The 27,180-nt window shown below is 47.7% G+C and overlaps 1 protein-coding gene across 5 annotated transcripts in view; it reads right to left on the reverse strand.

Annotated features, from left to right (window-relative positions):
- Positions 1-1,905: 1,905 nt before the first annotated feature.
- ASH1L (ASH1 like histone lysine methyltransferase) overlaps positions 1,906-27,180 on the reverse strand; it is an 89,198-nt gene continuing 63,923 nt past the window's right edge. The window contains exons 12-28 of one of the 5 annotated variants that reach the window (XM_071456956.1): positions 25,103-25,249; positions 23,400-23,508; positions 23,068-23,229; positions 22,744-22,838; positions 21,846-22,000; positions 19,597-19,749; positions 19,131-19,185; positions 18,904-19,036; positions 15,306-15,554; positions 14,932-15,018; positions 14,059-14,149; positions 9,863-10,001; positions 8,372-8,544; positions 6,760-6,926; positions 5,795-5,835; positions 4,882-5,183; positions 1,906-4,069 (exon numbers count right to left, since the gene is read on the reverse strand). In XM_071456956.1, coding sequence (XP_071313057.1) covers positions 3,978-4,069; positions 4,882-5,183; positions 5,795-5,835; positions 6,760-6,926; positions 8,372-8,544; positions 9,863-10,001; positions 14,059-14,149; positions 14,932-15,018; positions 15,306-15,554; positions 18,904-19,036; positions 19,131-19,185; positions 19,597-19,749; positions 21,846-22,000; positions 22,744-22,838; positions 23,068-23,229; positions 23,400-23,508; positions 25,103-25,249 — 2,350 coding nt within the window. In that variant the 3' untranslated portion in view covers positions 1,906-3,977. Of the gene's footprint in view, positions 4,070-4,881; positions 5,184-5,794; positions 5,836-6,759; positions 6,927-8,371; positions 8,545-9,862; positions 10,002-14,058; positions 14,150-14,931; positions 15,019-15,305; positions 15,555-15,606; positions 15,927-16,210; positions 16,291-16,702; positions 17,048-18,903; positions 19,037-19,130; positions 19,186-19,590; positions 19,750-21,845; positions 22,001-22,743; positions 22,839-23,067; positions 23,230-23,399; positions 23,509-25,102; positions 25,250-27,180 lie in introns of those variants that run through there. The other 4 variants (XM_071456955.1, XM_071456957.1, XM_071456959.1 and 1 more) reach the window with 4 other exon arrangements.

Raw genomic sequence — 27,180 nt, forward strand, 5'->3', positions numbered from 1 at the left:
GCAGCAGCAGCCTGGCCCCAGGGACGGTTTTGGGCCTCTGCTCCCTCCCATGGCCACGTTTCACCCTCCCGACTTCCCCTTTCGGTGGCCGAGAGCCGCTGTGTGAGCCCCGGGTGAAGCTGCTCTCCTTTCTCTCTGCTCTCATTTCCACTTCTCTCGCTGGGATTTTTATTCTCAGACGAGTGACGTTATATCCTAATTGGAATGTTCCTTGGCTCGCCTTAAGGAGGCTTGATTGATTTCCACAGCTGCTTCTGGACTTTTTGAACGAGGTCATGCCAGGAGGGAAGGAAGCCAGGTGGTACTTCCATTTATTTATTTTCTTTTTAAATAAACAGCCCTCCGAGCCTTGGCCTGGGGCCTTGGCTTTAAAAGGGGCACAGAGGTCAAGCATGGCATTTTCATGATCACAGAGAGCCAGACTGGGAAAGGGAAAAAGAAAAATCAGGTTCCACACAGGGGGTGTTGAGGAAAAGCTGTTCCATTCCTGAGGGAGCCTGCAGGTGAGAGATCCCTGCACTCACCTGAGCAGGTGAGTGCCCTGCCCCAGTGGGACACGCCCCGGGGGTGACAGTCCCCAACCTGAGCAGGACAAGGGGGGTCCTTGGGTTTATCCCCTGGGAATAGGCACCAAATCTGTGGATTCAATGGCTCCTGCCCCAGTTTGCCTGCCAGGCAGCCGTGGTCACAGCCCCTGTGACCCCTCACAGTGACTGCGCTGCCCCCACCCCTCCTGCAGAGCCACTGGGGTCACACGGAACCCTCTGAGATGTCCAGCAGCTGGGGGCTCAATCCCAGGGGCTGTTCCTGGGTTGGTTCCCATCCCAGGGGGTGTTCCCATGTTCCCATCCCAGTGGTTGATCCCATGTTCCCATCCCCAGTGTGTGTTCCCATGTTCCCATCCCAGTGGTTGATCCCATGTTCCCATCCCCAGTGTGTGATCCCAGGGTGTGTTCAGGAGCTGGGACAGCCCAATCCCCACCTTGTCCCCAGCCCAGAGCACTCAGTGTCACCTCCAGGTGTTCCTTGGACACCTCCAGGGATGGGCACTCCAACCCTCCCTGGGCAGTTCCAATCCCTGAACCGCCTTTCCATGGGGAAATTCCTGCAGTGCCCACCCTGAGCCTGCCCTGGCCCAGCCTGAGGCCGTTCCCTCTGCTCCTGTCCCTGTGCCCTGGAGCAGAGCCCGGCCCCCCCGGCTGTGCCCTCCTGGCAGGAGCTGTGCAGAGCCACAAGGGCCCCCTGAGCCTCCTTTGCTCCAGGCTCAGCCCCCTCCCAGCTCCCTCAGGGATTCTGCAGCCCCTGCCCAGCTCCCTCAGGGATTCTGCAGCCCCTGCCCAGCTCCCTCAGGGATTCTCCAGCCCCTGCCCAGCTCCCTCAGGGATTCTGCAGCCCCTGCCCAGCCCCTCAGGGATTCTCCATTCCCTTCCCAGCTCCCTCAGGGATTCTCTAACCCTTTTCCAGCTCCCTCAGGAATTCTCCAGCCCCTTTCCCAGCTCTGGACATGCTCCAGCCCCTCAATCTCTTTCTTGTCACAAAGGGCCCAAAGCTGAGCCAGGGTTTGAGGTCTCTCAGCAGAGGCAGCAGAAGGGGCTGGGGTCACTGTCCTGGTCCAGGCCAGGTGCCATTGGCTCTTGCCCACCTGGGCACACCTGGGCACAGCTGGGCCCGTGTCCAGCTGCTGTCCCCAGCACCCCAGGGCCTTTCCAGACACTTTTCCCCAAGCCTGGAACGTTCTGTGGGGGTTGCAGTGACCCAAGGGAGCACCCAGCACCTGCTGAGCCTCACTCCATGGATCCCATGGATCCAGCCTGCCCAGGTGGATCCTGTCCATCCACCTCCTCCTGTCCTCCTGTCCATCCACCCTCCCACCCAGCTCAGCAAAGAAAACCCCCCGAGCCAACCTTAGGAAAAGATTTTCCATTTAATACTAGACTCTCAGGATTGAGATGCAGGCTTTTTATGCAATTACATCCAATGTTAAAATTGGTAATACATAATTTACAAAGATTAACATCAAAACAATGATCTATTTAGATATGCTTTGTAAAAAGGAAATATATTAGCAGCATTTATTTTCAGCAATCACACAGCCTACACCCATGCAGACTAAGGTTCAGCTCTATTTGCAGTAACGTAGTGCTTCCTGGCTCCGGCGGCGATCCTGGGGACACACGGGTCTGCTCAGTATTATAAAATAACCAAAAAATAAAAAAAGTCATTAATTTCTACACCAGTAAGAAAAAACAATTCTTTGCACTTACCTAACATTTGATTGTCTAAAAAACATTTTGTTTAGTCTTTCAACAAAAGAAAGATAAAATGACAGAGCTAGTGTCTCGCTTCTGTACGCACTTTATTTTTTTTTTTTTTAAAAACTTTTTAGTGTTTAACACCATTTGAGACAATGATTTCTGTTTGAAACTAAATGAGACAACTCGAGGGTTTGGACATGCGATATTCCTACTACACGCACGAGTATTTTATACTCAGGGTTCCTGGTACTGTACAGTGCTTCTCTACAGTAAGAAAATATTCCAAACTATTTTCTTATTTCTTTTTTTTTTTTTAATAAAATATTTTTTTTTCTCAAAGGGTTTTTTTCCTTTCTTTTTTTTTTGTGGTTTTTTTTTTGTTTTGTTTTGTTTTCTCTTTTTAAATCAACACATAAAAGTTAATGGAATGAGTCATGTTCCACTAAGAGTAAAATAATTATAATAATAACAAGAATGTACATTAGGACGAGCTTGGTCCATAAAAAGGAACATGTAACTACGGTATTGCTTTACATCCACGCAGCAGATATATACAACTTGGCACATTAAAAACTGGATTTCTTATAAGAACACCTAAAACAGGACTGGATATGCATGTGTACGTCTGAGACAGGAAAGCAAAGCCACCGTCCGGGGGCAGCGGGGGGGGCTGGCGGGACAATCGCGACAATCGCGACAATGGCCGCGGGGCGGGGCCAGCGGGAGCCGCTGCCCGGACGTTCGGCTGTCCACCAGCACACGAGGGTAGTGTTAGCAGTTGATAAATTCTACAGCTCACGACAAACACTCGTTCGGATACTGCCTGACGGGCACGGAGTGAAAGGGTCCTTGGGGTTGTTTTGTTTTTTTTTGGTGGTTTTTTTTTTCGTTTTGTTTTGTTTTTTTTTTTTTCCTTTTTTCTTTTAACGGATTTTTATTTGCACAACACACGAGACACACGAGAACCACAGCTTATCAAAAAAACCAACAGCAATGGTGGCGTCAGGAGCTGACTTCGCTTTTATAAAATTTCTCTGCAGAAAAAAAGTGAAAAAAACTCACACCCCACCCCCTCCCCCCGCACAGCAAGTGCCTCATCCCAGCTCTCCTGCCCTGCTCCAAGGGCCTCTGGAAGCTTCTCCTTGGCACAGACCACAGGGACACGTGCTCAGCTGTCCCACGGCGAACCTCGTGCTCGGCTGGGGACGTTTCTCTCTTCTTGGAACTTGTGCAAATCAGAGGCCACAGCTTCAGGGCAGCTTTTCCTTTTAAGCCACTGGGCCTTTCCTCTCCCCTCTGGATTCCTGGATTCCCTTCCCTGGCGGTGCTGAGGGTGGCTGGTACAATCCCAGGTGAGCAGTGACCGTGGGGCACATCCTTCTCAGAGTAACTCAGTCCTTTTCCTCTGCCCTCCCTATTATTATTATTTTTTTAAATTTTTGTTTCGTTTTTTCTCCTCTGAGTGGGAATATCAAGCAAAAATAAATTAAATTTGACCATCCTGGACAATAACCACGAGGTTTCCTCAGTACCTAACATCAATACAAGGCACGCCCACCAACACACACACCAAGAGCACTGCAGAGCAGGGTGGGCGCCGTGCCAGCCCGGCCCCCCAGGTGCTACTGTTTGTATTTTGTCAGTTTGCTGCTGCCCTCCTTCCCCAGGCTGGGCTGTGCCCCCAGCCCAGACAGAGCCCAGAGCTCGGCTGCCCCTCCTGGGTCACTTCCTGAAGCTGCTCTCGGGGATGGTCAGAGTGCGGCGCCGCAGCTTCCGGCCCGAGCCCTCCTCCAGCAGGTAGGTGACATCGATGGCTGCAACAGAGCACAAGGGGCACCTCGGTCACTACAGCATCACTGAGCTGGGAAAAGACCTCCAGGATCATGGATCCAACCTGTGAGGGATGCCCCACCTGGGCACCCAGAGCTCAGCCTCCCATCGCTCCTCAAACACAAAATTCCTGTTTCTTTATTGCTGGTTCCTCCAAGGATGTTTCCCTCCAGGAAATCCAAACCATGCCTGGCAAAAGTACTGAGTGACCCAAGCCCTGAGCCATGGCTGGACCAGAAAACCTCCACAAATCCTCTCAACCCAAATGAAGCATCAGTCCATGACTGTGTGGCATTGGACAGACTGGACAGGGCTCATCCTGGGCTTGAATTTAAAAGCAGGGTCACACTTTGCCAGCGTCCCCTCATCCCACAGCTCAGACAACACCTACAGCAGGTACTCAGAACCAAAGTAAAGCTCATGAAAGGTCAAAAGAGACTTTCCAAAATCCCCTCAGTCTTTCCTGGCCTGTCTGTTAAGTTTCTCCATTGTAGATATTGAATGATGCAGGGGGGAATGAGTTCATGGAAAGGTTTTGTGGTTATTAAAAATATTATACAAAAAGACCCTTAAAAATATGATACAAAACAGTGTCATAGTTGTAAGAAATTTCACTTGGAAAATTTAGTGGATTTCTGTTGCAAAGGAAAACGTGGCTACAAAGAAAACTGACTTTCCTAATGCCCACTAGCAAGAAATCCACACAAAACCATTCATTGTATCAACACAGCTCAGCCAAGTGACCCCAGAGCTGCAGGAGACCCAGGGGCTGTGCAAGCAGAGCCTGAATTCTCACCGTTTTTCCCTGGGATTTTCTCTAGGAGGTTGAGCAGGATCTGGTTCAGCCTCTCCCTCTGCAGGTGCCGCCGCTCCTCGGGGCTGCAGAGCGGCCTCGAGTCCGAGGGGTTCTCGTCCCCCTTCTTCTCAGCCTCGCAGCTCTCGCTGGCCACGGGCTCCTTGTCGGGCTCCTCGGGGCTGGGCAGCTCCCCTGGAGCCTGCTCAGGGGCCCCCAGCACCTCCTCCATCAGGGGCAGGGAATCTTCCTCTTGGTTTAAGTCTTTGATCTGTGGTTTCGAGCGATCCGATTTCCAGGATGACCTTACAGGAAAAATAAAAGGGTTTAAAGAGAAGTTTTTCACCTGAAAGGACAATTCCCAGCGAGTTCAGGACTCATCCATGGGCTGGGGATCTCTGGAGCTCAATTTCTTCCTCCATCCCTCCACTCACACCCCCCCAATGCTACATCTTTATCTGCATCGCACCAAACACAGCTTTGAAAAACAAATGGATTTTTATTTTCAGTTTCAAAAGATTTTACCTCCAAAACCACTGTGGCCCAGCCCCTAGTGGGATGTTCTTGCAGGCTCTACCAGGTCTGGGCTCTGAGTGCCCCACAGACACAGGCAGCAGGCCCAGGACCTGGGTTCCTCCATCTGGGAAGGCTGGAGCCTCCTGTTCTGAGCATCTCCTCACTCAGCTGCTTTTTTCTGACTGTCAAATGGCTCCTTTCTTTTCCTGATGTACATTATTATTAATGCCTATCCTGCCTCACTTGTTCCCTTTTATCTCTCTGCAAGTTTAGAGAGCTTTAAATAATTTAAACTCCTTATTTCCATAGCACCCAGGGGAAAGGGGCAGGAGGAGAGTGGGCACGAGAAACAAACAACATTATTTCATCTCTTCTCAACAATCTGGGAGGGGAGACTCACCTGCCTCCATTCCTCTTGTAGTTGTCTGGCACATAATGAGGCTGCAAGAACAATGAAGATTATGATCAATACCAAATCAGATTCACAGTGGAAGGAAGTGCTGCTCTGTCAAATACTCTGGAAGTGCCAATGCAGGACACTCTGGAAATGCTGGTGTACCTCAAAGAGACTTCACAGGAGGAGGCACAATCATGTAATAAGATCAATTAGAGCCACACTTGTCTGGTTCCTCACATCTTCTAAGTAAATTTCAAGCCACAGACCATCATGACAAAAATCATCTTTGCTTTCTGCACAGCATCAATCTGGAACCTTCTCCAAAGCCACTACAAAAACCTCTGCCCCAGGAAGAGCAGAGCTCACTTGCAGAAGGTTTGCAGATCTGCTACCTCTGAGTCTCTCTCTGAGCTCACCATCACCATTCCCTGAGCACCTCTCTACCTCTCACCTGCAGGTTCTGTTCCACCCAGTTTTCTTTCCAAGCTTGCTTTCCAGGCAGCTTTTCCCCAGGCTGTGCATACTCACAGAATCATGGAATGACTGAGGTTGGAAAAGCCCTCCCAGAGCATCCAATCCAAGCTGTGCCCCATCCCCACCTCGTCCCCAGCCCAGAGCTCTGAGTGCCACCTCCAGGTGTTCCTTGGGCACCTCCAGGGACGGGGACTCCAAACCTCCCTGGATTTGGAAGGAGGTTTGGATGGGGCCTCCAAACCTCCCTGCCAAGGCCTGACCACCCTTTCCACGAGGAAATTCCTCCTGATATCCAGCCTGAGCCTCCCATGGCACAACTTGAGGCCGTTTCCTCTTGTCCTGCCCGTTGTTCCTTGGGAGCAGAGCCTGACCCCCACCTAAAGCATCAGCTCCCTCTGCCTGACCAAGCTTCATTTATCAACACTCAGGAGCTTTCCAGAACTCCATCCAGCCTCCTAAAACCAGGTGAGGAAGCTGAGAGCAAAGCCACTCACAGAGAAATCCCTCTTGGGTGTGAGTTTCTTGGGGAAGTGGTCGAAGGCGTAGGGCTTGGTGCACACGGGGTAGCGGTTGCGGTGGATCTTGTAGAAGAGGTGAGCTGATTTATCCAGGCGGTAATCACAGATGTAAACATCCTGCTCCTTCACCCCCTTCGGCCTCCCTGGCACCAGAACAAGGAGAAAACAGTCATGGACTGAGGGGGAAATGTGGTTCATCCCAGGGGTCACAGGTTTCCACCATGCAGTTGTGGAGCACAAGCTGCAGCGTGGTTTCCATGGGCACTGCAGAGCTGTCACTGCATCCACAGCCTGTTCCAACACTGAGGAAATCCATCCATTTCTATCTCTGACCCTTTCCTTAAACCTCCAACCTTTCACCATGCAGCTGTGGAGCACAAGCTCCAGTGTGGTTTCCATGGGCACTGCAGAGCTGTCACTGCACCCACAATTTCTTCCAACACTGAGGAAATCCATCCATTCTATCTCTGACCCTTTCCTTAAACCTCCAACCTCACCTGTTTTCACCATGCAGCTGTGGAGCACAAGCTCCAGTGTAGTTTCCATGTCCCTGTTTGCTCCCTCACTCAGAACCCCAGCAGGGTCACTCTCAACACCTGCATACTCTGATCAAACACTTCCCAAACTTTCACAGACACAATTTTCAACTGACATCATTTTCTCTTCCCTCTTCAAACAGGAATCCCTGTCCCAGGGCAAAGCCTCAGCTCTGAGCCACACAAACATCCCCAGAGCCTTTGGACAGCAGGAACTGCTCCAGGGCATGTCCTTGCTTCCAGAACAGAGTGGATTTGTCCCAGTGCCTGGTTCAGGGTAAGGATGATGTTGGCTGGTGCCCAGCAGTGCTCACCCTCAGCCCTGCACTCTCCAGGCTCCCCTGCTCTGCCAGCAGGGCCAGCACAGCTGACCCCAGGATGTCCCACACCATGGAGTGCCCAGCCCAGTGGGGGTGGCTGGGATCCCCAGTCAGTGCTGGGGAGTGGCTGCACTGGGCATCGCTTGTGCTCCCTGGGGTTTATTCACAGAATCATGGAGTGGTTTGGGCTGGGAGGGACCTTAAATCTCATCCCATTCCAGCCCCTGCCATGGCAGGGACACCTTCCACTGTCCCAGGCTGCTCCAAGCCCTGTCCAGCCTGGCCTTGGACACTTCCAGGGATCCAGGGGCAGCCACAGCTTCTCTGGGCACCTGTGCCAGGGCCACCCCACCCTCACAGGTAAGAATTTCCTCTGTGTATCCAACCTAAATTACCTCTCTTTTCAGGCTGAAGCCATTTCCTCTTGTCCTGTCACTCCAGTTCATGATTAAGAGCCTCTCTCCACCTTCCTTTTAGCCCCTTCAGATATAGGACACCTCTCTTTCTGTAACCTCCCTTTCCATTACTACTACTACTACTATCATTATTATTACTACAATATTTTCATTTGTTTCACCCATGAAACTGTTTTTATCCCAACCCCAGGGGTTTAACTCTTACCTGTTCCCTCCCATCCCAGGGAGCGAGTGGCTGGGTAATGCTGAGCTTCCAGCAGGGGTTAACCCACCACAGCCCAGTGCCCAAATGCTTAGGAATGTGTTTAATTCCCACCTTTGCAGTAGGTGTAGAGGTCTAGCACACAGCAGGTCCCCACCACGGCCTCCAAGGGGATGATTTCATACAAGGGCACCCGGAAGAGTTCGTTGTGGTAGAACTTGCGAGACGGGGAATGGTGCGTTTCGTGTGGACGGAAATAGTGGTGGCCAAAGGCAAAGCGCTCCTCCCTGAGGGGGCAAAGGGGACACAAACACCAATCAGCCCCTGACACAACCACTCAGTGCCCCCTGCTTTGTTTGGAGTTCCCTCTCTTGCACTTGGCTCTGATGAACAGCAGAGTCACACAAATTCCATGTTCCACTGCCCGCCTGCAGTGAGGACAAACCCTCCCAGTGTGGTTTCCATGGGCACAGCAAAGTGTGACTGGCCAGGGCACAGCACAGCTGTCACTGCATCCACAGCCTGTTCCAACACTGAGGAAATCCATCTATTTCTATCTGTGATCCTTTGATTAAACCTCCAACCTCATGTGTTTCCACTGTGCAGTTGTGGAGCACAAGCTCCAGCGTGGTTTCCATGGGCACAGCAGACTGTAACTGGTCACAGCTGTCACTGCATCCACAATCTGTTCCAACACTAAGGAAATCCATCCATCTTTATCTCTGATCCTTTGCTTAAACCTCCAACCTCACTTGCTTCCACTGTGCAGCTGTGGAGCACAAGCTCCAGCATGGTTTCCATGGGCACAGCAGACTGTGGCTGGCCAGGGCACAGCACAGCTGTCACTGCATTCACAGCCTGTTCCAACACTGAGGAAATCCATCTATTTCTCTCTGTGATCCTTTGCTTAAACCTCCAACCTCACTTGCTTCCACTGTGCAGTTGTGGAGCACAAGCTCCAGCGTGGTTTCCATGGGCACAGCACAGCTGTCACTGCACACACAATCCCTTCCAACACTGAGGAAATCCATCTATTTCTATCTGTGATCCTTTGATTAAACCTCCAACCTCACAAGCTTCCAACCATGCAGTTGTGGAGCACAAGCTCCAGTGTGGTTTCCATGGGCACAGCAGACTGTGACTGGTCACAGCTGTCACTGCACCCACAGGACAGCAAAGCTATCACTGCACCCACAATCCCTTCCAACACTGAGGAAATCCATCTATTTCTATCTGTGACCCTTTGATTAAACCTCCAACCTCATGTGTTTCCAACCATGCAGCTGTGGAGCACAAGCTCCAGTGTAGTTTCCATGGGCACAGCACAGCTGTCACTGCACCCACAGCACAGCACAGCTGTCACTGCACCCACAATCTGTTCCAACACTGAGGAAATCCATCCATTTCTACCTCTGATCTTTTACTTAAACCTCCAACCTCATGTGTTTCCACCGTGCAGCTGCAGAGCAAAGCTCCCGTTGGGAATTCCCAACCTCTACACCTTGCTCATTGCTGCATCCTAAAGGTGAGACTAGCACAAAATCCCTGTGCTTTGGCAGGCAGGTCAGTGGGATGGCTCAAACTCCAAGGCTGTCTGGCACTCACTTCTCGTTTTTCCAGAGCTTCTCGATGCGGAAGATGTCGAGCTTGTCGCGGTTGATGTGGGACAGCAGCCGGTACGATTGCCGCACCGGGTGCCCGTCGGGGGTCCTGCGGCTGTCTCTCATCAGGTACACACAGTCACCTGTCCAGGGACACAAAGGACACACCTGGCCTGAGCCCAGCACAGCAGAACCACAGGAAATAATCATTAAAATGAACACAAGCTAATGCTGGATTGTAAGGAATGACATGAAGCCACTGCAGAAGCTGCCAAGAGCACTCAGATGTTTTTCACAGCAGCTTTACACAAAAACTACCCACAGCTTTCCATGGCAGACTGAAAACACCAGCCTCTAAGGGATCAAAACCATGACAAACCACAGGGTATGTAAACATGCCAGTCATGATTAGGAAAAGGTGTAGGAATTAGTGATGGCTGCAATAAATATGTGAGAGAGAAGACACTTAGGGAGGAGGTTACTATTAAGAAAATCCTGTCCTGAGAAGCCCCAAGCCTTTGGTTATTCCAGCAGAATTCCAATGAGATGTGGAGCTCAGGAAAGGTAAAGAGAATACAAAAAGGACTGAACAAACTGGCACTGCTGGCAATCAAAAAGTGTTTCCCAAGGGCAACCCCTAGGCTCAAATTTATTAACTTTGTCCCATAAGTGAATTCACTCCCTAATTTCTCTGCTCTGCCTGTGAAATCCCTGGGCTGGAAAGGACTTTAAAGACCATCCAGACCCACCCCCCTGCCATGTGCAGGGATATCTTCCACCAGACCAAGCTGCTCAGAGCTCCCACCTGGCCTTAAGCACTTCCAGGGCTGGCAAGAGATTCCACTTCTGTTATTTACATAAAAATGACCAAAACCTGGGAGGCCCCAAGTCATAAAAGCTCCCTTGGGTAGGAGCAGAGGTCACACAGCAGAATGTTGTGGCTGGCAGCAGCAGCTGCTCAGGAGGAGAGAGCACAGGAACAGACAAGGCAGGGAAAACCTCCCTGTGCTGTCCCTGCCTTTTCTGTTTATGGACTTTCAGAGCCAAAGGCTGGAGCTTTGGGGATTAATCCTTCTTCCAAGTATTTGTCTAATCTTTTTTGGAACCATTTATGCTCTGACCTCTCCACCCTCCTGTGGCAAGGCTTGCCACAGTCTAGTCATGATTTTATAAAAAAATCCTTCCTAGACTTTAACTGTTGCCAGCTAATTTCTGGTTGTTCCTTAATTTCTGCATCGTTGCACCTTCCTGAGCCACATTTCACAGACCTTCATCATTCACCCTCCAAATCACCTGGGCAGACTCTGTCCACAGAAAAGATGATCCAGATCAGATTATCTCTGTTATCCTTGTTTTTCCAGGTAATGGGATCCTCTGAGCAATGGGATGTCAGAGCAGCACAGGCAGGCAGGGCAGACAGACACCCCAGGAGGTTACAGAAGGGCACAACCCCTCTGCTATTTTGTGCATAACCATTTCTGATACTCCCTTTGCCTTTTTGACTCAGCTAGAACATTTTTCTCATGTTTCCATTAAGTTACAATGACTCCTGGGAGTTGTTTTCCCTATTTTTAGGGAATATACATATTTTTGTATATGTGTAGTTATTGGCTGTTTGTCTTCCATGGATATTGGTGTTATGAATTATTATTATTAATCTTGGGAAAAAGATGCCAGGAACCACTGAGGACATCATGGCCCCAGGGTCATTCACACCCCAGTTTTGCTATAAGCAGATTCAGGATTAAAATGAAGCACATTATATTTTCATTCATATCATCTCATTTATCAATCTTATCTAAGTTTAAAAGATGCTCCTAAGGACTCCTCATAGGCAGAAATTTCTCCCATATATCCAACCTAAATTTCATGAGGTTCCTGTGGTCCCACCTCTCCAGCCTGTCCAGGTCCCTCTGGATCCATCCCTTCCCTCCAGCATTTTGACCACACCACAGAACTTGGTGTCTTGACCTAAAACTGGGATAACAACAGCTTCCCTTACAACTTTATGAGTAGCTTTTAAAGAAATTGGAGAGGTGGGTTCCTTAAAAGACTCTTAGAATACAAGGAACATCCTCAGAAGAGCTACTGGCCCCAAGCAGAATGTAAATAAAACCATTTCAATTTTAAACCTCATTTTAAACCAGCTTTTTTCAACTCTTCTTCCCCACCTCTCCCATGAGAAGAAAGCAACCCCAGCATTACTGTGCCTGACTGAAAAAGGAGCATTCAGAAGGAGATGTAGACTCTTGCTCTAAAGATCAGGAAACTTGATTTGAATTCCAGTTTATAAAGATCTACTGCCTCAAAAATGAAGTTTCCAAGGAAAAAACATAGCAGCTGTTGCTGGTGCATCAGGGATGATGATTTGTTAGAATTTCTGGCTAGGTGGGTTTTCCAGGATCCATTCTGACCCCTATTTATCAATTCCTATCCAAGACAGAACTCCATGGGATGTAATGGATCAGATCTGTTTTATTTGTATCATCTCCTGAGTTTAGGTATTAGAGAATTTTTGCAGTGGTGTAACACTCAACAACTTCCAGCAGAATTGCCAAAAAATTAAGAAACAAGTTCTGCAGCCACCCCTGAGAGGGATTTGGTAACAGCAGAGTGTGACCACTCACACAGCTGATTTTCAGTCTTGTTCCTCCAAAACATCAGCTCTCAAGCTTGGAACTGCTGTTCAGGGTGCAGCTCCTCCTGGGCAGGCACTCCATGCACTTCCAGCCTTTGTGGCAACATCAGCCTCTTCCCAACAATACACAGCTCCCAGGAAAATATCAACCACACACAGACTTGAGGGGCTGCAGGCCATGATTTTGCCTCAGAGTGTGGAATTATGAGGCCCTTTAGACACCAGAGGCAGTAAAAAGCTGTTTATTCCACAGTCCAAGCTGCCTGATACACCCACAGCACAGTAAAGGTCCTGCCTGAGGACTCAGAGTGGAAAAATCAACAAGGCCATGGATTTCCCCTTCCCCTGCTGGAGCTGCATGTTCTGTTCCAGCACCTTGTGGTGGAATTTGCTTCCTCTGCTCCCTGTGCCTGCAGAGGCATTTGGTGCCCAGCAGCTGCAGCTTGGTCTCCTTTGTCCCCTGCTGATGGCACACAGAGCTCAGAAATGTCCTACAGAGGGACATTTCTCTCTTGAAAGGGCATTTCTCTAATGAAGGTCACCAAGATCAGATCAGAGGCACACAAGGAAAATTTACCACACTGGGAGAGAAATTATCTTAATGCTCTGAACACCTGGAAGATGCCACAAGCCCCTGATAAAACATCATCCATTTCAACAGAAAATGTAAAAGCAAGTTCTGATACAGCCCTTGAAGTAAAAAAAGACATGAGAAACCCAAAGGCTGAACTCTGGACAGAACAGACAATGCAGAGCAACACCCAGCAAGGAGAACTGAATGCAAATTCCAGAATCTTGCAGATGGGATAATGAATATGCTGGTTTTTGACCTTTTTCTGAATTCCCCCTTTTCCTGAAGGCTCTCCTATTTCCCTCTAGCAAACTTATCAGCTGGTTTCACTCATTCAAGAGCAGTTTCCTGATAATGATAAAGGGTTCTTTCTAACCTTGTGAATATTTGTAGGATGAAATGAAAAAATAATCAGTGAGCTGAATTGTGCGGCTGTGGCAGCTGCCTTGGAGAGATTCAGGAATTGAGAGCACAGTCCAGAAGAGATAAGCTTTAGGGAACACACAAGCAATGAGCTGGGTGTTTTAATGCCCATTCTGCACTAAAATACTGGAGGTCTGACAGCCTTCTTGGCCTTTACTTCTAAATGTTAACTACCAGCAGTTGGCTCAGCATCATCCTCCCCTGGCCAGGACAACCCTGTGCTAATTAACATTTCTTCATCAACAGCCTGTGAGAATTCTGACTGTGTGTCACTCCCAGCACTGCAGAGAGAGCAGCTTCCACTTATGAAAAATCAAAGTATTTTTGCCACAAGCAGCAGCTTCCACTTGTGAAAAATGAAAGTGTTTTTGCCACAAGCAGCAGCTTCCACTTGTGAAAAATAGAAATATTTTTGCCAGGGTAATGCTACAAGTGGCAGCTTCCACTTGTGAAAAATCAAAGTATTTTTGCCCCAAGTGGCAGCTTCCACTTGTGAAAAATGGAAGTGTTTTTGCCAGGGTAATGCCAGAGATCCCTGCACACTGCTGGCCCCAGAGGCAGCACCTACCCTGGCGGAGCAGCAGATCATCCCTCAAGAGGCAGATGTAATAAACACAGCCAGGCTGGGCATAGTGGGGCCGAGGGATCATGGGAACCTCCTGCAGGGAAAAAGAAAGGCAGTTGTGAGATTGATAAGATAGGAAATAGTTGGTTATAGGTTTTTTGTTATAAGGTATTATATAATTTTCTGACCCAACAGGCTGATGTTAACAGAGTTTATTTTGCTTTTTTGATTTATCACTTTAATTTCTTTTTATTGTAATGTGGATATTTTTGTCCAATAAGGTCTTAGTACATGTATGTAATATGTAATAGGTAACATATTACATGTTTTTATTATAACATCTAAACTTTTAGCTTATTTTATACAATTACGTTATTACTATACTACAAAACTTTTTATCATCTTATTTTATTATAAATACATATATTATATTATATTATATTATATTATATTATATTTGTTTTTATATAGATGTGTATATAGATGTGTATATAGATGTATTACAGATATATAATTTTCTTACTTACTTAAAGAATATTCTTACTTATAACTATACAAGCCTAAGTTTATGATTTTTCTATTCAATATTTGTGTATTTTCCTTTTACATTAATTTAGGCTTCTTCTAAGGCTACAAATCAAACCCTCTTGAGACTGTGAGGATTCCTATCTTTCTGATTCCCACACCACCCTATGGAAATACACAGAGAAAAACTGGGAAAAAAACAGAGAAAAACTGACCCCTCGTGGAACTGAACCTAAATCAAGGAAGCTTCACCAATCCCAAAAAGATACAAATTCAAAATACAAATACAAAAAACCCCTAAGGAGCTGCTGTAATTTTATAAGAGTGATAGGAAGGAGAGTTTTGTTTTACCCTGTTCACAGCTCGAGGTTCACACTGCTCACACAGGTAGTGTTCAACATCTGAGTTCACACCCATGCAGTCACAGTGCTGCCACACCTGGAAGAACAGGTACATCCCAGTCACAAAGTCCTGGCCCAGATTACAGCTGCAAACTGCATTTTCTCAACAAATATTAAGGAAAGCAAGAAAATAAGCTTCACACAGGAAAATCAAGATTTTCTATGAACTATTTCACACCATGGCAGCACACAGACAAGATCTCCACGCAACAGAAATATCTTTGCCTTCCAGACTGATTTATTCATGCAATAAAAAACCTCACAGCAACCCAGCACTGCTCATGTCTCTGAATACCCAAAACCCAGCAACACCTCAACACCCACCATGCACTTTTCACACTGGATCATGAGCCCCTCGTCCTTGTAGAGGCCGCAGATGCAGCGGATGACGTCCTCGTCCTTCTCGTGCCCGTTGTCCTTGTCACACACCGAGGTCTCGCTGCTGTCGGCCTCGCTCGCCGTCTCCCCCACGATCTCGTCGATCTGGGCCGAGGCCTCGTGCCGCGCGTTGTAGTAGGCCTTGCGCAGCCGGCACACGTCCCGCCCCGTCGGGGACTTCCTGCCGTAGTATTTCTGAAAAAAATCACAAAAAAACCCCCAAAAATGCTTTATTTCCTGTTTAGCTCCTGTCTGTGCACACCTGGGAGGCCTGGTGGCCTCTCCATCTCCCTCCTGACCCTGGACAGAGTATCAGTAGGCCTTGCGCAGCCCACACGCGTCCTGCCCCGTTGGGGACTTCCTGCCGTAGTATTTCTGAAAAAAATCACAAAAAAACTCCAAAAAAGCTTTATTTCCAAGTGCTGTCCTGTTTAGCTCCTGTCCATGCACACCTGGGAGGCCTGGTGGCCTCTCCATCTCCCTCCTGACTCTACTCTCAGAGTATCAGTAGGCCTTGCGCAGCCGGCACACGTCCCGCCCCGTCGGGGACTTCCTGCCGTAGTATTTCTGAAAAAAATCACAAAAAAAACCCCAAAAATGCTTTATTTCCTGTTTAGCTCCTGTCTGTGCACACCTGGGAGGCCTGGTGGCCTCTCCATCTCCCTCCTGACTCTACTCTCAGAGTATCAGTAGGCCTTGCGCAGCCCACACACGTCCCGCCCCGTTGGGGATTTCCTGCCGTAGTATTTCTGAAAAAAATTACAAAAAAACCCCCAAAAATGCTTTATTTCCTGTTTAGCTCCTGTCCATGCACACCTGGGAGGCCTGGTGGCCTCTCCATCTCCCTCCTGACTCTACTCTCAGAGTATCAGTAGGCCTTGCGCAGCCGGCACACGTCCTGCCCCGTCAGGGAGTTCCTGCCGTAGTATTTCTGAAAAAAATCAAACAAAACCCCAAAAAAGCTTTATTTCCAAGTCCTGTCTATTTTAGCTCCTGTCTGTGTAGACCTGGGAGGCCTGGTGGCCTCTCCATGTCCCCTCCTGACCCTGGACAGAGTATCAGTAGGCCTTGCGCAGCCCACACATGGCCCGCTCTGTTGGGGACTTCCTGCCGTAGTATTTATGCAAAAATCACAAAAAACCCAAAAAGTGCTTTATTTCCTGTTTAGCTCCTGTCTCTGTGTACAGCTGGGAGGCCTGGTGGCCTCTCCATCTCCCTCCTGACTCTACTCTCAGAGTATCAGTAGGCCTTGCGCAGCCGGCACACATCCCACCCTGTCGGGGACTTCCTAACGTAGTATTTCTGAAAAAATCACACAAAAACCCAAAAAGTGCTTTATTTCCAAGTCCTGTCTATTTTAGCTCCTGTCTGTGTAGACCTGGGAGGCCTGGTGGCCTCTCCATGTCCCCTCCTGACCCTGGACAGAGTATCAGTAGGCCTTGCACAGCCCACACATGGCCCGCCCTGTTGGGGACTTCCTGCCGTAGTATTTCTGAAAAAAATCACAAAAAAAAAACCCAAAAAAGCTTTACTTCCAAGTCCTGTCCTGTTTAGCTCCTGTCTGTGTGTACAGCTGGGAGGCCTGGTGGCCTCTCCATCTCCCTCCTGACTCTACTCTCAGACTATCAGTAGGCCTTGCGCAGCCCACACATGTCCCGCCCTGTCAGGGACTTCCTGCCGTAGTATTTCTGAAAAAAATCACACAAAAACCCAAAAGAAGCTTTATTTCCAAGTGCTGTCCTGTTTAGCTCCTGTCCATGCACGCCTGGGAGGCCTGGTGGCCTCTCCACGTCCCTCCTGACCCTGGCCAGTGTTGTAGCAGGCCTTGCACAGCTGGCACACGTCCTGCCCTGTTGGGGACTTCCTGCCATAGTATTTCTATAAGAACCAACAAAAAAACCCAAAAGTGCTTTATTTCCTTTTTAGCTTCTGGGAGGGATTCTCCCTACAGCTGCAGCCCCAATGCTGGGGTGGCCTCCTCCTCTCCCTCATGACTCTGGCCATAATAGTAGTAGTAGGCCTTGTGCAGCCAGCACACATCCCACCCCGTTGGGGGCTTGCTGCCGTAATATTTCTGCAAAAAATCACAAAAAACCCCCCAAAAAAGCTTCATTTCCTGTTTAGCTCCTGGGAAGGGTTCTCCCTACAGCTGCAGCCCCAAAGCTGGGGTGGCCTCTCCATCTTCTTCCTGACTCTGGCCAGAATACCAGTAGGCCTTGCACAGCCCACCCCATCGGAGACTTTCTGCTGTAGTATTTCTGCAAAACCCACAAAAAACGCCAAAAAGTGCTTTATTTCCAAGTCCTGTCCTGTTTAGTTCCTGTCCATGCATGTCTGGGAGGCCTGGTGGCCTCTCCATGTCCCTCCTGACCCTGGCCAGTGTTGTAGCAGGCCTTGCACAGCTGGCACACGTCCTGCCCTGTTGGGGACTTCCTGCTGTAGTATTCCTGCAAAGACCAACACAAAACCCCAGAAAGTGCTTTATTTCCTGTTTAGCTCCTGGGAGGGGCTCTCCCTACAGCTGCAGCCCCAAACCTGGGGTGAGGTCTCCATGTCCCTCCTGACTCTGGCCAGCAGGTGCATGGATGTGACACGGACAGGGGAGGAACTGAGAGCAGCCCTGGGAGGAGGATTTGGGGTGATGGGTGATCAAAAACTCAATGTGCCCTGGACCTGCGTGTTCACAGCCCAGAAACCACCCCTGTCCTGGGCTGCATCCAAAGGAACATGAGCAGCAGAACAAGGAAAGAGATTTTTCCTCTCTCCTTTGCTCTCCTGAGACTCCACCTGAGGTGCTGTGTCCAGTTCCAGGGACCTCAATGTAAGAAGGACATGGAAATGCTGGAGCAAGTCCAGAGGTGGCCACAAAGTTGCTGAGGGGACTGGAGCCAGGCTGGGAATGCTCAGCCTGGAGAAGAGAAGGTTGTGTGGAGACCTCAGAGGTCCTTGCAGGGTCTGAAGGGGCTCCAGGGAAGCTGGAGAGGGACTGTTCATCAGGAACTGGAGCGACAGGACAAGGGGGAATGGGTTCAAACTGTAAAAGGGAGAATTTAGGTTGGATATATGGGACATATTCCCTGTGAGGGTGGGGAGGCCCTGGCACAGATGCTCAGAGGAGCTGTGGCTCCTTCTGGATCCCTGGAAGGGTTCCAGGGCAGGTTGGACAGAGCTTGGAGCAGCCAGGGACAGGGGAAGATGTCCCTGCCCATGGCATGGGGTGGAATGGGATGAGCTTTAAGGTCCCTCCCAGCCTAAACCATTCCATGATTCTGTGATTCCATGACACCTCACACTGAAAAACAGGGTATCCCTTCCAAAAGGAATGAAAATTTCTTTAGATCAGCTATTCCTGAGTGTCCTTGACCGTCTCTGTGACCCAAGGCAGTCAAGGGCTCATGATTTGCTATTGAGCCCTCATCAGGAATGGATCAGCACAAGTTCTCTTCCTCCAGAATAAATTTCTTCCTTTATTCCTGTAAGAGCATTAAAAGAGGGCACATCCCTGCTGCCAGTGCAGCAGCTTTCAGGCCAGACAGAGCCTCACCTCTGCATTCCTGAAGACCTTCAGCATGTCCCCATCAAAAGCTTCCACAGTTTTGTAGTAACCAGTCAGGATCTGCTTCTCAATCGTGGCCAGGTCCAAGGGGTCAGAGATCTTTTCATAATAGTCTGCATTTCTACAACAGGAATGTTGGCACAATGTCAGGCTCAGCAGCAATCCCCACTGTGCAAATCCATCAGAGAAAGCAGCTCTGGGAAAGCAGCACTTACTTTTTCTTTGGGGGCAGGTTCAGGAGAGGAGCTGCCAGCGCCTGCCTGGAGGAGTCTGCAACAGGAACAGAGCTTAGTGACATCAGTGGAGTGAAACTTCTAAAGAAAAGCAACTAACAACATTCAATCTGGGTTAAAAAAAGGCTTTTCTGTTATCTGAGCCACGGGGAATTGAAATGCTTCTGCATTTCTAGATGTTGGTGCCTGTAATTGCAGTACACGTAGCACAAGGACGACAGCTTCTGATTTTTTCTGGAATTTTGAAAAATCAATTTCAAAGGACAGCAACATCTGCAGATTCTGGTGGTAAAGCAGGGGGTTGAGGCTAAAGCAAAGTGATTATTGGTAAGGGAAGAAATTTTAAAAAACAAGAGTGATTTAACCCCCCCGTATTTTTCTAGCATTTCCTATTCCCAGAGCTTGAAAACATACCCAGGAAGATTGTTTTAAAGAGAATCACCTTCACCTTTGTAGGCTATGATGCTGTCACAAATCTCCTTGAAGATCTGAGCCAGGCGGGCGGCACGAGCCACCTCGAGGTTCTCCTCAGCCGCTGCCAAGCGCCGCGTCCGCACCGAGCGCGACGTCTGCAGCGCCGAGAACTGGGTCATGAACACATCTGGGAGAGGAGCACAGGGTCACCCCACATCACAGAGACATCTTGTGATGCTGCCTTTGTGTAAAGGTTAAAATGGATTCTATATGTGTGGTGTTCAAGTAACTTTGTTGTAAAGATATGGTTTTATTTCTGTTGTTAATTAAGCTTAGCCATAGTAGTCAAATATAGCTGATATGTGTTACAGATACACATTATAATACTGGCTTTTTGTAAATAATAAAATGGATTCTACATGTGTGATGTTAAAGTAACTTAGTTGTAAAGATATGGTTTTATTTCTGTCGTTAATTAAGCTTAGACATAGCAGTGAAATATAGCTGATGTAAGTGAAATAGCTGATATAAGTATATCTTACAGATGCACATTATAATACTGGCTTTTTGTAAATATTAAAATGGATTCTACCTGTGTGGTGTTAAAGTAACTTTGTCATAAAGATATAGTTTTTATTTCTGTCGTTAATTAAGCTTAGACATACTAGTGAAATATAGCTGATATAAGTGAAATAGCACTGATATAAGAATGTGTTATAGATAATATATTATAATACTGGCTTTTTGTAAATATTAAAATGGATTTTATATGTGTGGTGTTAAAGTAACTTTGTTATAAAGATGTAGTTTTTATTTCTGTCATTAATTAAGCTTAGATAGTAGTGAAATAGCTGATATATGTTATAGATACACATTATAATATTGGCTTTTTGTAAATATTAAAATGGATTCTGTACGTGGGACATTAAAGTAACTTTGTTATAAAGATGTAGTTTTTCTTTCTGTGTTAATACAGCTTAGTGAAATAGCTGATGTAAGGATGCTTTGTTAAAATGCCTGCTGGGATGGGCTAACACCCAATGAACACAGGATGAAGACACCTGTCCAGATCTGCCAACCATCAGCATTTGCTGTCTGAAGAGAGCATGGACCAAGGCCCAGACTGGAAGTGGTAAAGAGGAGCCAAAACCACAGCCAAGAAACATGCATGCTCTAAAAAGGTGGACCCAAGGAGGGGCCATGTAAAATAGTTCCTGGAATATGTAAATTAGTTTATGGATATGCATAAGGGTCTATGAATATGCAACAGGCTGAGGTAATGGAAAAGGTATTTAAGGGGTATCCCCAAAGATAACAGTGGCCATAACAACCTTTGAGTGGCCATAACAACCTTTGCTCTCTGGTCCTTGTCTCCAATTTCCTTTATAAAGCTTTTTAATTTTCACAGGAGAGTCAATGTGTTTTTCACACTCCACGCAATATATTCCTTTCTAAACCAGAAATTTGTAAGAGATCAAATCACAGCCTCTTCTCTGGTGTAGCAACTCCACCATCGATTATCAAATGAAGAAGCTGCAAGATGTAGGTGGGGCTGTGTGTTCTATTTCCATCTGTTAGAGGTGGGGCAGTTATCTCTGTTCACTGGGCAGTTCTCTTTATCTCTTCCACAACCAATCCTCCCTCTGGGTAATATCTTCTGTCCATGGCCACTGAGTGTCCCTGCAGGGCTGATCCAATCCCATCATCCCATGGGGAGATGCTCCGCCCAGGGGAGGAGCCAAGCATTCCTACCTGGATCCAATCTGAGCTTTGGGACAGCCCAGCAGCCTTTGCCCAGTGCATTGCCAGAGGAGCAGCTTCTGCTGCCCTGCATTGCCAGAGGGAGCCCAGGCCCATCTGCAGCAGCCCTGGAGCTGCAGAGGAAAACTCCCCCCTTGTGCAGGATCCCTGCTCCAGCAGAGCCACAGCTGGCACTGCAGGAGGGCTGAGCCCCCATGGGATGGGGCTGTGCCACCCCCTGACACACAGGGGACAGGGCATGGGCTGGCTCTGGCAGTGGGGTTTTTTTGTCTGTACCATTACATTTGTATTTTGATTTTTCCTAGTAAAGAACTGTTATTCCTGCTCCCATATCTTTACCTGAGAGCCTTTTAATTTCAAAATCCTAATAATTCAGAGGGAGGGGGTTCACATTTTCCATTTCAGGGGAGGCTCCTGCCTTCCTTAGCAAACCAAGACAAATATACACCAACGTTGCAAGTTACTCATTCCAAGAACAGATTTAGCCAGAGTTTAACTCTTTGTGTCCCGGGGTGGCCTCACCAGATTTGATGTTGCCGTCGTCGCGGCAGATCCCGTTCCAGCGCGTGTACAGCGACGAGCTGTGCATGCTGTCACTGTGCTTCACCTCCTCCTGCTTCTGCCTGATCTTCTCCCAGTTCCGTACCAAGAACACGTGGTGCTTCAGCACAAAATTCCTGCAGGGATTAGGGAGCTGGTCAGGAAGCTCTTTTTACTGGAAAATTCATTCTTTAATGTAGGGAAAAGCTGGATATTCAGAGGTGTATCCTGGGCATTCTCTGCTAGGTGGAGAGGAATTCCAGTTCTGCTAAAGCAGAACTAAAAAATGCTTTTTACTGGAAAATTCATTCTTTAATGTAGGGAAAAGCTGGATATTCAGAGGTGTATCCTGGGCATTCTCTGCTAGGTGGAGAGGAATTCCAGTTCTGCTAAAGCAGAACTAAAAAATGCTTTTTACTGGAAAATTCATTCTGTAACATAGGGAAAAGCTGGATATTCACAGGTGTAACCTGTGCACTCTCTGCTCAGTGGAGAGAAATTCCAGCCTGGCTGCTAAAGGAGAATTAAAAAATGCTTTTTACTGGAAAATTCATTCTTAAATGTAGGGAAAAGCTGGATATTCACAGGTGTATCCTGGGCATTCTCTGCTCAGTGGAGAGGAATTCCAGTTCTGCTAAAGCAGAACTAAAAAATGCTTTTTACTGGAAAATTCATTCTTTAATGTAGGGAAAAGCTGGATATTCACAGGTGTAACCTGTGCACTCTCTGCTCAGTGGAGAGAAATTCCAGCCTGGCTGGTCAAGGAGAATTAAAAGCTGCATCCTCAGCAATTTCAGGATGCCCCATCTTCTAGAAGAACACATCAGTATTTGCATAGCACTCCATTCCTGAGGCAAATCCCCCTGAAATCAGCCCTTACCTTTCCCTGTTAGACATGGGCTTCATCTGCAGCTGAGGTGTCAGCCTGGTTGGGGCATTCACACTTTCACTGGGTTCCTCAGGGATGTGGCCCCTCTGGAAAACAGATTGTTCTGATAGACAGGAAAAACTGTGCCAAGAACTCAGCACAGCAGCCAAAGCAGTCCCTGAGACAGAACCTGCAGCATTTCTCTACTGTATTTCTGTTTAAAGTTTGGGTTTCTGTTTCAAGTTTAAAATTTACAAATACCCCAGTTTTTGGTCTGGTGGCACAGACTGATTTCCCATCAACCTCACCCACCCAAACTCTGTCTTTGCTACTTACTCTCTTCTTTAGTTTGTGCTTTGACTTCCTCTTCTCTTTCGACCTCCCAGGCCTTCTGTGGGTGCTCACAGGCTGGTTGCTTTTGCTTGAGAGTCCATTCATGCGTTGACTTTTACCCCCAATTATTCCTCTGCATTTGTCAAAGCCACATTTGCAGAGTTGCTTTGAGGAAAAAGGAAAAAATCCAATAAACCCAAAGGTCTAGATTCTCTCTCAATATTAAAAAGAACTTTTTCTGCCTAATACAGCACAACAGGTTTTGTTGTTTTCCCACTTTACAGAACTATTAGGCCATAGTGAGATTTTTCAAGGTCTCACAGTGGGGTTTTTACCTGTTTTTCAACATTAAATGAGTGGAAGTTGTAGTCATAGGTGAGCTCTGTCCCAGCAGGCATGTCCTTCAGTGCATACAGCCCGATCCGATACACGCCATTCACAGACCTGAGGGGAAAATACAACCAAACACCCCAAAATTCAACATAAAATCATCTTTTTGCACAGAGTGGTGCTGTTAGAGACAGGCAGCAACACCTCTGCTGTGCCCTGGCTTATGCTTGTGCAGATCTTTTATTTATCTCTTACAATAAACTTTGAAAGCTTAAAAGTGAACATCACATTTAACAAGAGTAGCAATGCCAGGGTCTCTCCACCCTCACAGGGAATATTTCCTTCCCAATATTCCATCTAACCCTGCCCTCTGGCAGTGGGAAGACATTGCCCCTTGTCCTGTCACTCCAGGCCCTTGTGAATGATCTCTCTCCATCTTTCCTGCAGCTCCTTCAGGTACTGGAAGGACACATTTAGGTCACTTGGAGCTCTTCTTCTCCAGGCTGAACAATCCCAATTCTTTCAGCCTTTCCTCACAGCACAGCTGCTCCACCTCTCTAATTAATTTGGTGCTTCCTCCAGACCCACTCCAGCAGCTCCACATCCTTCCTGTGATGGGACCCCAGGCTGGAGGCAGCTCTGCAGGAGGAGTCTCACCTGAGCAGGGCAGAATCCTCTCTTTCTCTTCAACTATTTTATTTTGATTTGGATTTTCAAATTTCAAACTTTACTATTGCTTAAATCTAGAATTATCTGAGAACCACGAGCTACTTTGATGTACAGTGACTCCTGTTCCACCACCTGCCCTTCCTTCCCCTGCAAATCACTCACTACAAATCCCTCAGCAGTATTTCCTCCTAAGTGCAGGTATGACACAGGCTGTGCTGCAATCCCACTATTTCCTCTTTTCCTGCTTTAAAAAGATATTTGAATTGTCAAAAAGAAAGGGTTTATGTACAGATAGATGATTTTAGAGCAGCAGAATTAGGAGTGAGAAAACCAGCAATACTGGGAGGGAAACAGCCCAGTGTAACCAGTAATGCTGGGAGGGAAAGGTCCCAGTGTGACAGCCAGCAGTGCTGGATCTGCCAGCAAACTTGGATCCTATCTCCAAAGCATCCAGCACTCACCAACCCTACACAGCTTCTCTTGAGCAACATGAGCACCATGTAAGGATTGTTTCCAGTTTGACTCCCTGTTGATGCAGGGTGACTTCACTGTAGGGAATAATGTGCTCTGATTCCATTGATTCAGGAGGCTGAAGAAATGCTTTATTAAGCTACACTATATTACACTAATACTATAGTGTATTAGAGATAATATACTAAAGAGATACTAAGGAAAAACCCATGAGTGTGTGAGACACTCACAACACAGCTTTGACCCAACTGGCCAATCAATCCAAACAACCATCACCAGTGTCTGATTAACAAATCACTCTCAGTAAACAATCTCCACAACATATTCCACATGTGCCAAACAACAAGAGCAGCAAGAAGAGATAAGAATTGTTTTCTCTTCTTCTCTGAACTTCTCACTGCCTTCTCCAGGAAAAATCCTGGGAGAGAGGATTATGTCTCTCTCTGTTCAGAGAATGTCAATACCACAAGTCCCCTCCCTGTTTTTAGATCTGACTCCCTCAGCTGAACTGGTTCTCCCTCTCTCTCTGGGCACACAGGTCCTGCAGGAGCAGAATCCCTCTGCTCACCATTTCTGCATCTCACAGTTGGGGTTGCAGCTGTGGTTGATGAAGCGAGCCTCGTTGCCCATGCGGTAGCTGTCGATGACCATGCCGCTGTCCAGGTTCAGGCAGTAATGGTCGCTGTGGTTGTGGTACTGCTCAATCATCCGGTTCCTGTGGGCAACACACGGTGGAACTTGTCATTCTGCTTGTCCCCACACAGCACACAGGGAGCAGCACAGTTAGAGCACATTGCACATTTCAGAGAGGGCTTTTGTCCTAGGTTGGAAATGGGGCTGTGTTTTCTATTCCTCTCTGTGGAGCAATTCTCTGCTGTTCATTGGGCAGTTCTCTTTATCTCTTCCACAATCAATCCTCCCTCCAGGAGATATTTGCTGTTAATGAGCCATTAATCATTAATTATCTTCTGTCCATGGCCAGTGAGTGTCCCTGCAGGGCTGATCCAATCCCATCATCCCATGGGGAGAAGCTCCGCCCAGGGGAGGAGCCAAGCATTCCTACCTGGATCCAATCTGAGCTTTGGGACAGCCCAGCAGCCTTTGCCCAGTGCATTGCCAGAGGAGCAGCTTCTGCTGCCCTGCATGGCCAGAGGGAGCCCAGGCCCATCTGCAGCAGCCCTGGAGCTGCAGAGGAAAACTCCCCCCTTGTGCAGGATCCCTGCTCCAGCAGAGCCACAGCTGGCACTGCAGGAGGGCTGAGCCCCCATGGGATGGGGCTGTGCCACCCCCTGACACACAGGGGCCAGGGCATGGGCTGGCTCTGACACTGTTGTTTTGTATTACTGCATTGTTTATATTTTTTTTCTTTTTAAAATTTTCTTCCCCAATAAAGAACTGTTATTCCTGCTCCCATAGCTTTGCCTGAGAGCCCCCCTTAATTTCAAAATTATAACAATTCAGAGGGAGGGGGGTTACATTTTCCATTTCAGGGGAGGCTCCTGCCTTCCTGAGCAGGAGCTGTCTTGTCAAACCAAGACAGTTTTGAAGAAAAAGCAATGATAATCTTATATATTTTATAGAACCCTACACCTAGAGATGGAGAAAAACCACTATTGTACCTATTTTTATAAGTCAAGGCCACTGACAGAGCTTGGGTTAGAATTTAGAAATTTGCTCTTCTGGAATGCTCCCTTTTGGGTTCTGCAGATGATTTGTACACATTTCATGTATGGAAGAGAAAATGCAAGTGTACATTCCTTGGGGTGTCTGTGTATGCACATGTGAACAACTCACTTCCTTCTGGGCAGTGGGCAGGTTCTGGAATCATCCATGGCTCACAGAGCACAGGGACAGGAGGCAGAGCTTATTTCTATATGAGGAGAATGCAGCTGCCTTCTGGTGCAGCTCTGAGAGCAACAAGTCCCTCCAACTTCAAACATCCCACAGAGTTAACAAGACAATTTCTTTCTTTCAATGCTTCCACTTGTTCTTTTTCCTTCACATCTTCCTGCAGAAGCCCATGGCCCTTCCAGCCCCACTCTGCCCCTCAGTTCCACCTGGAGCAGCCCAAATCCTGCAGAGTTCTCATTTCAGATCCAGCCACTTGTGGCATTTTGCATTTATAAGGCAGATGAGGCAGATGATCCATTTCAAACATGAATCACCCCTCAATACTGCACTGGGAAAAACCAAAACCCCCAGAATTCTAAACCTCCCTTTCCCCCTCATCCTCCCCTTTGCTCCAGGCCGAGTGACCAATTAGAATTTCCCAATCTAATCAACACATGCATGACCTAGAGTAGAACTTATAATTACTACTAAATACCATCAAATACGTACCAATGTTACAAGTTACTCATTGCAAGGATCTCTACACTGGATTTACACAGAGCTTAACTGTCCATGTCCCTAAAAGCCATTTATGATCCTTCCATGCTAAATGCATTTTGTATTTATAGGGCAGATGACCCATTTTAAACATTATTCACCCCTCAATACTGGACTGAGAAAAACTTGGTTGACCAAAATCTCCAGAATTCTAAACCTTCCTTTCCCCCATCCTCCCCTTTGCTCCAGGCCGAGTGACCAATTAGAATTTCCCAATCAACACATGCATGACCTAGAGTAGAACTTATAATTACTATT

This window comes from Agelaius tricolor, unplaced genomic scaffold (genome assembly GCF_023055355.1).
Source record: "Agelaius tricolor isolate 1412-34295 unplaced genomic scaffold, bAgeTri1.0.p SCAF_66, whole genome shotgun sequence".
Classification (NCBI taxonomy): Eukaryota; Metazoa; Chordata; class Aves; order Passeriformes; family Icteridae; genus Agelaius; species Agelaius tricolor.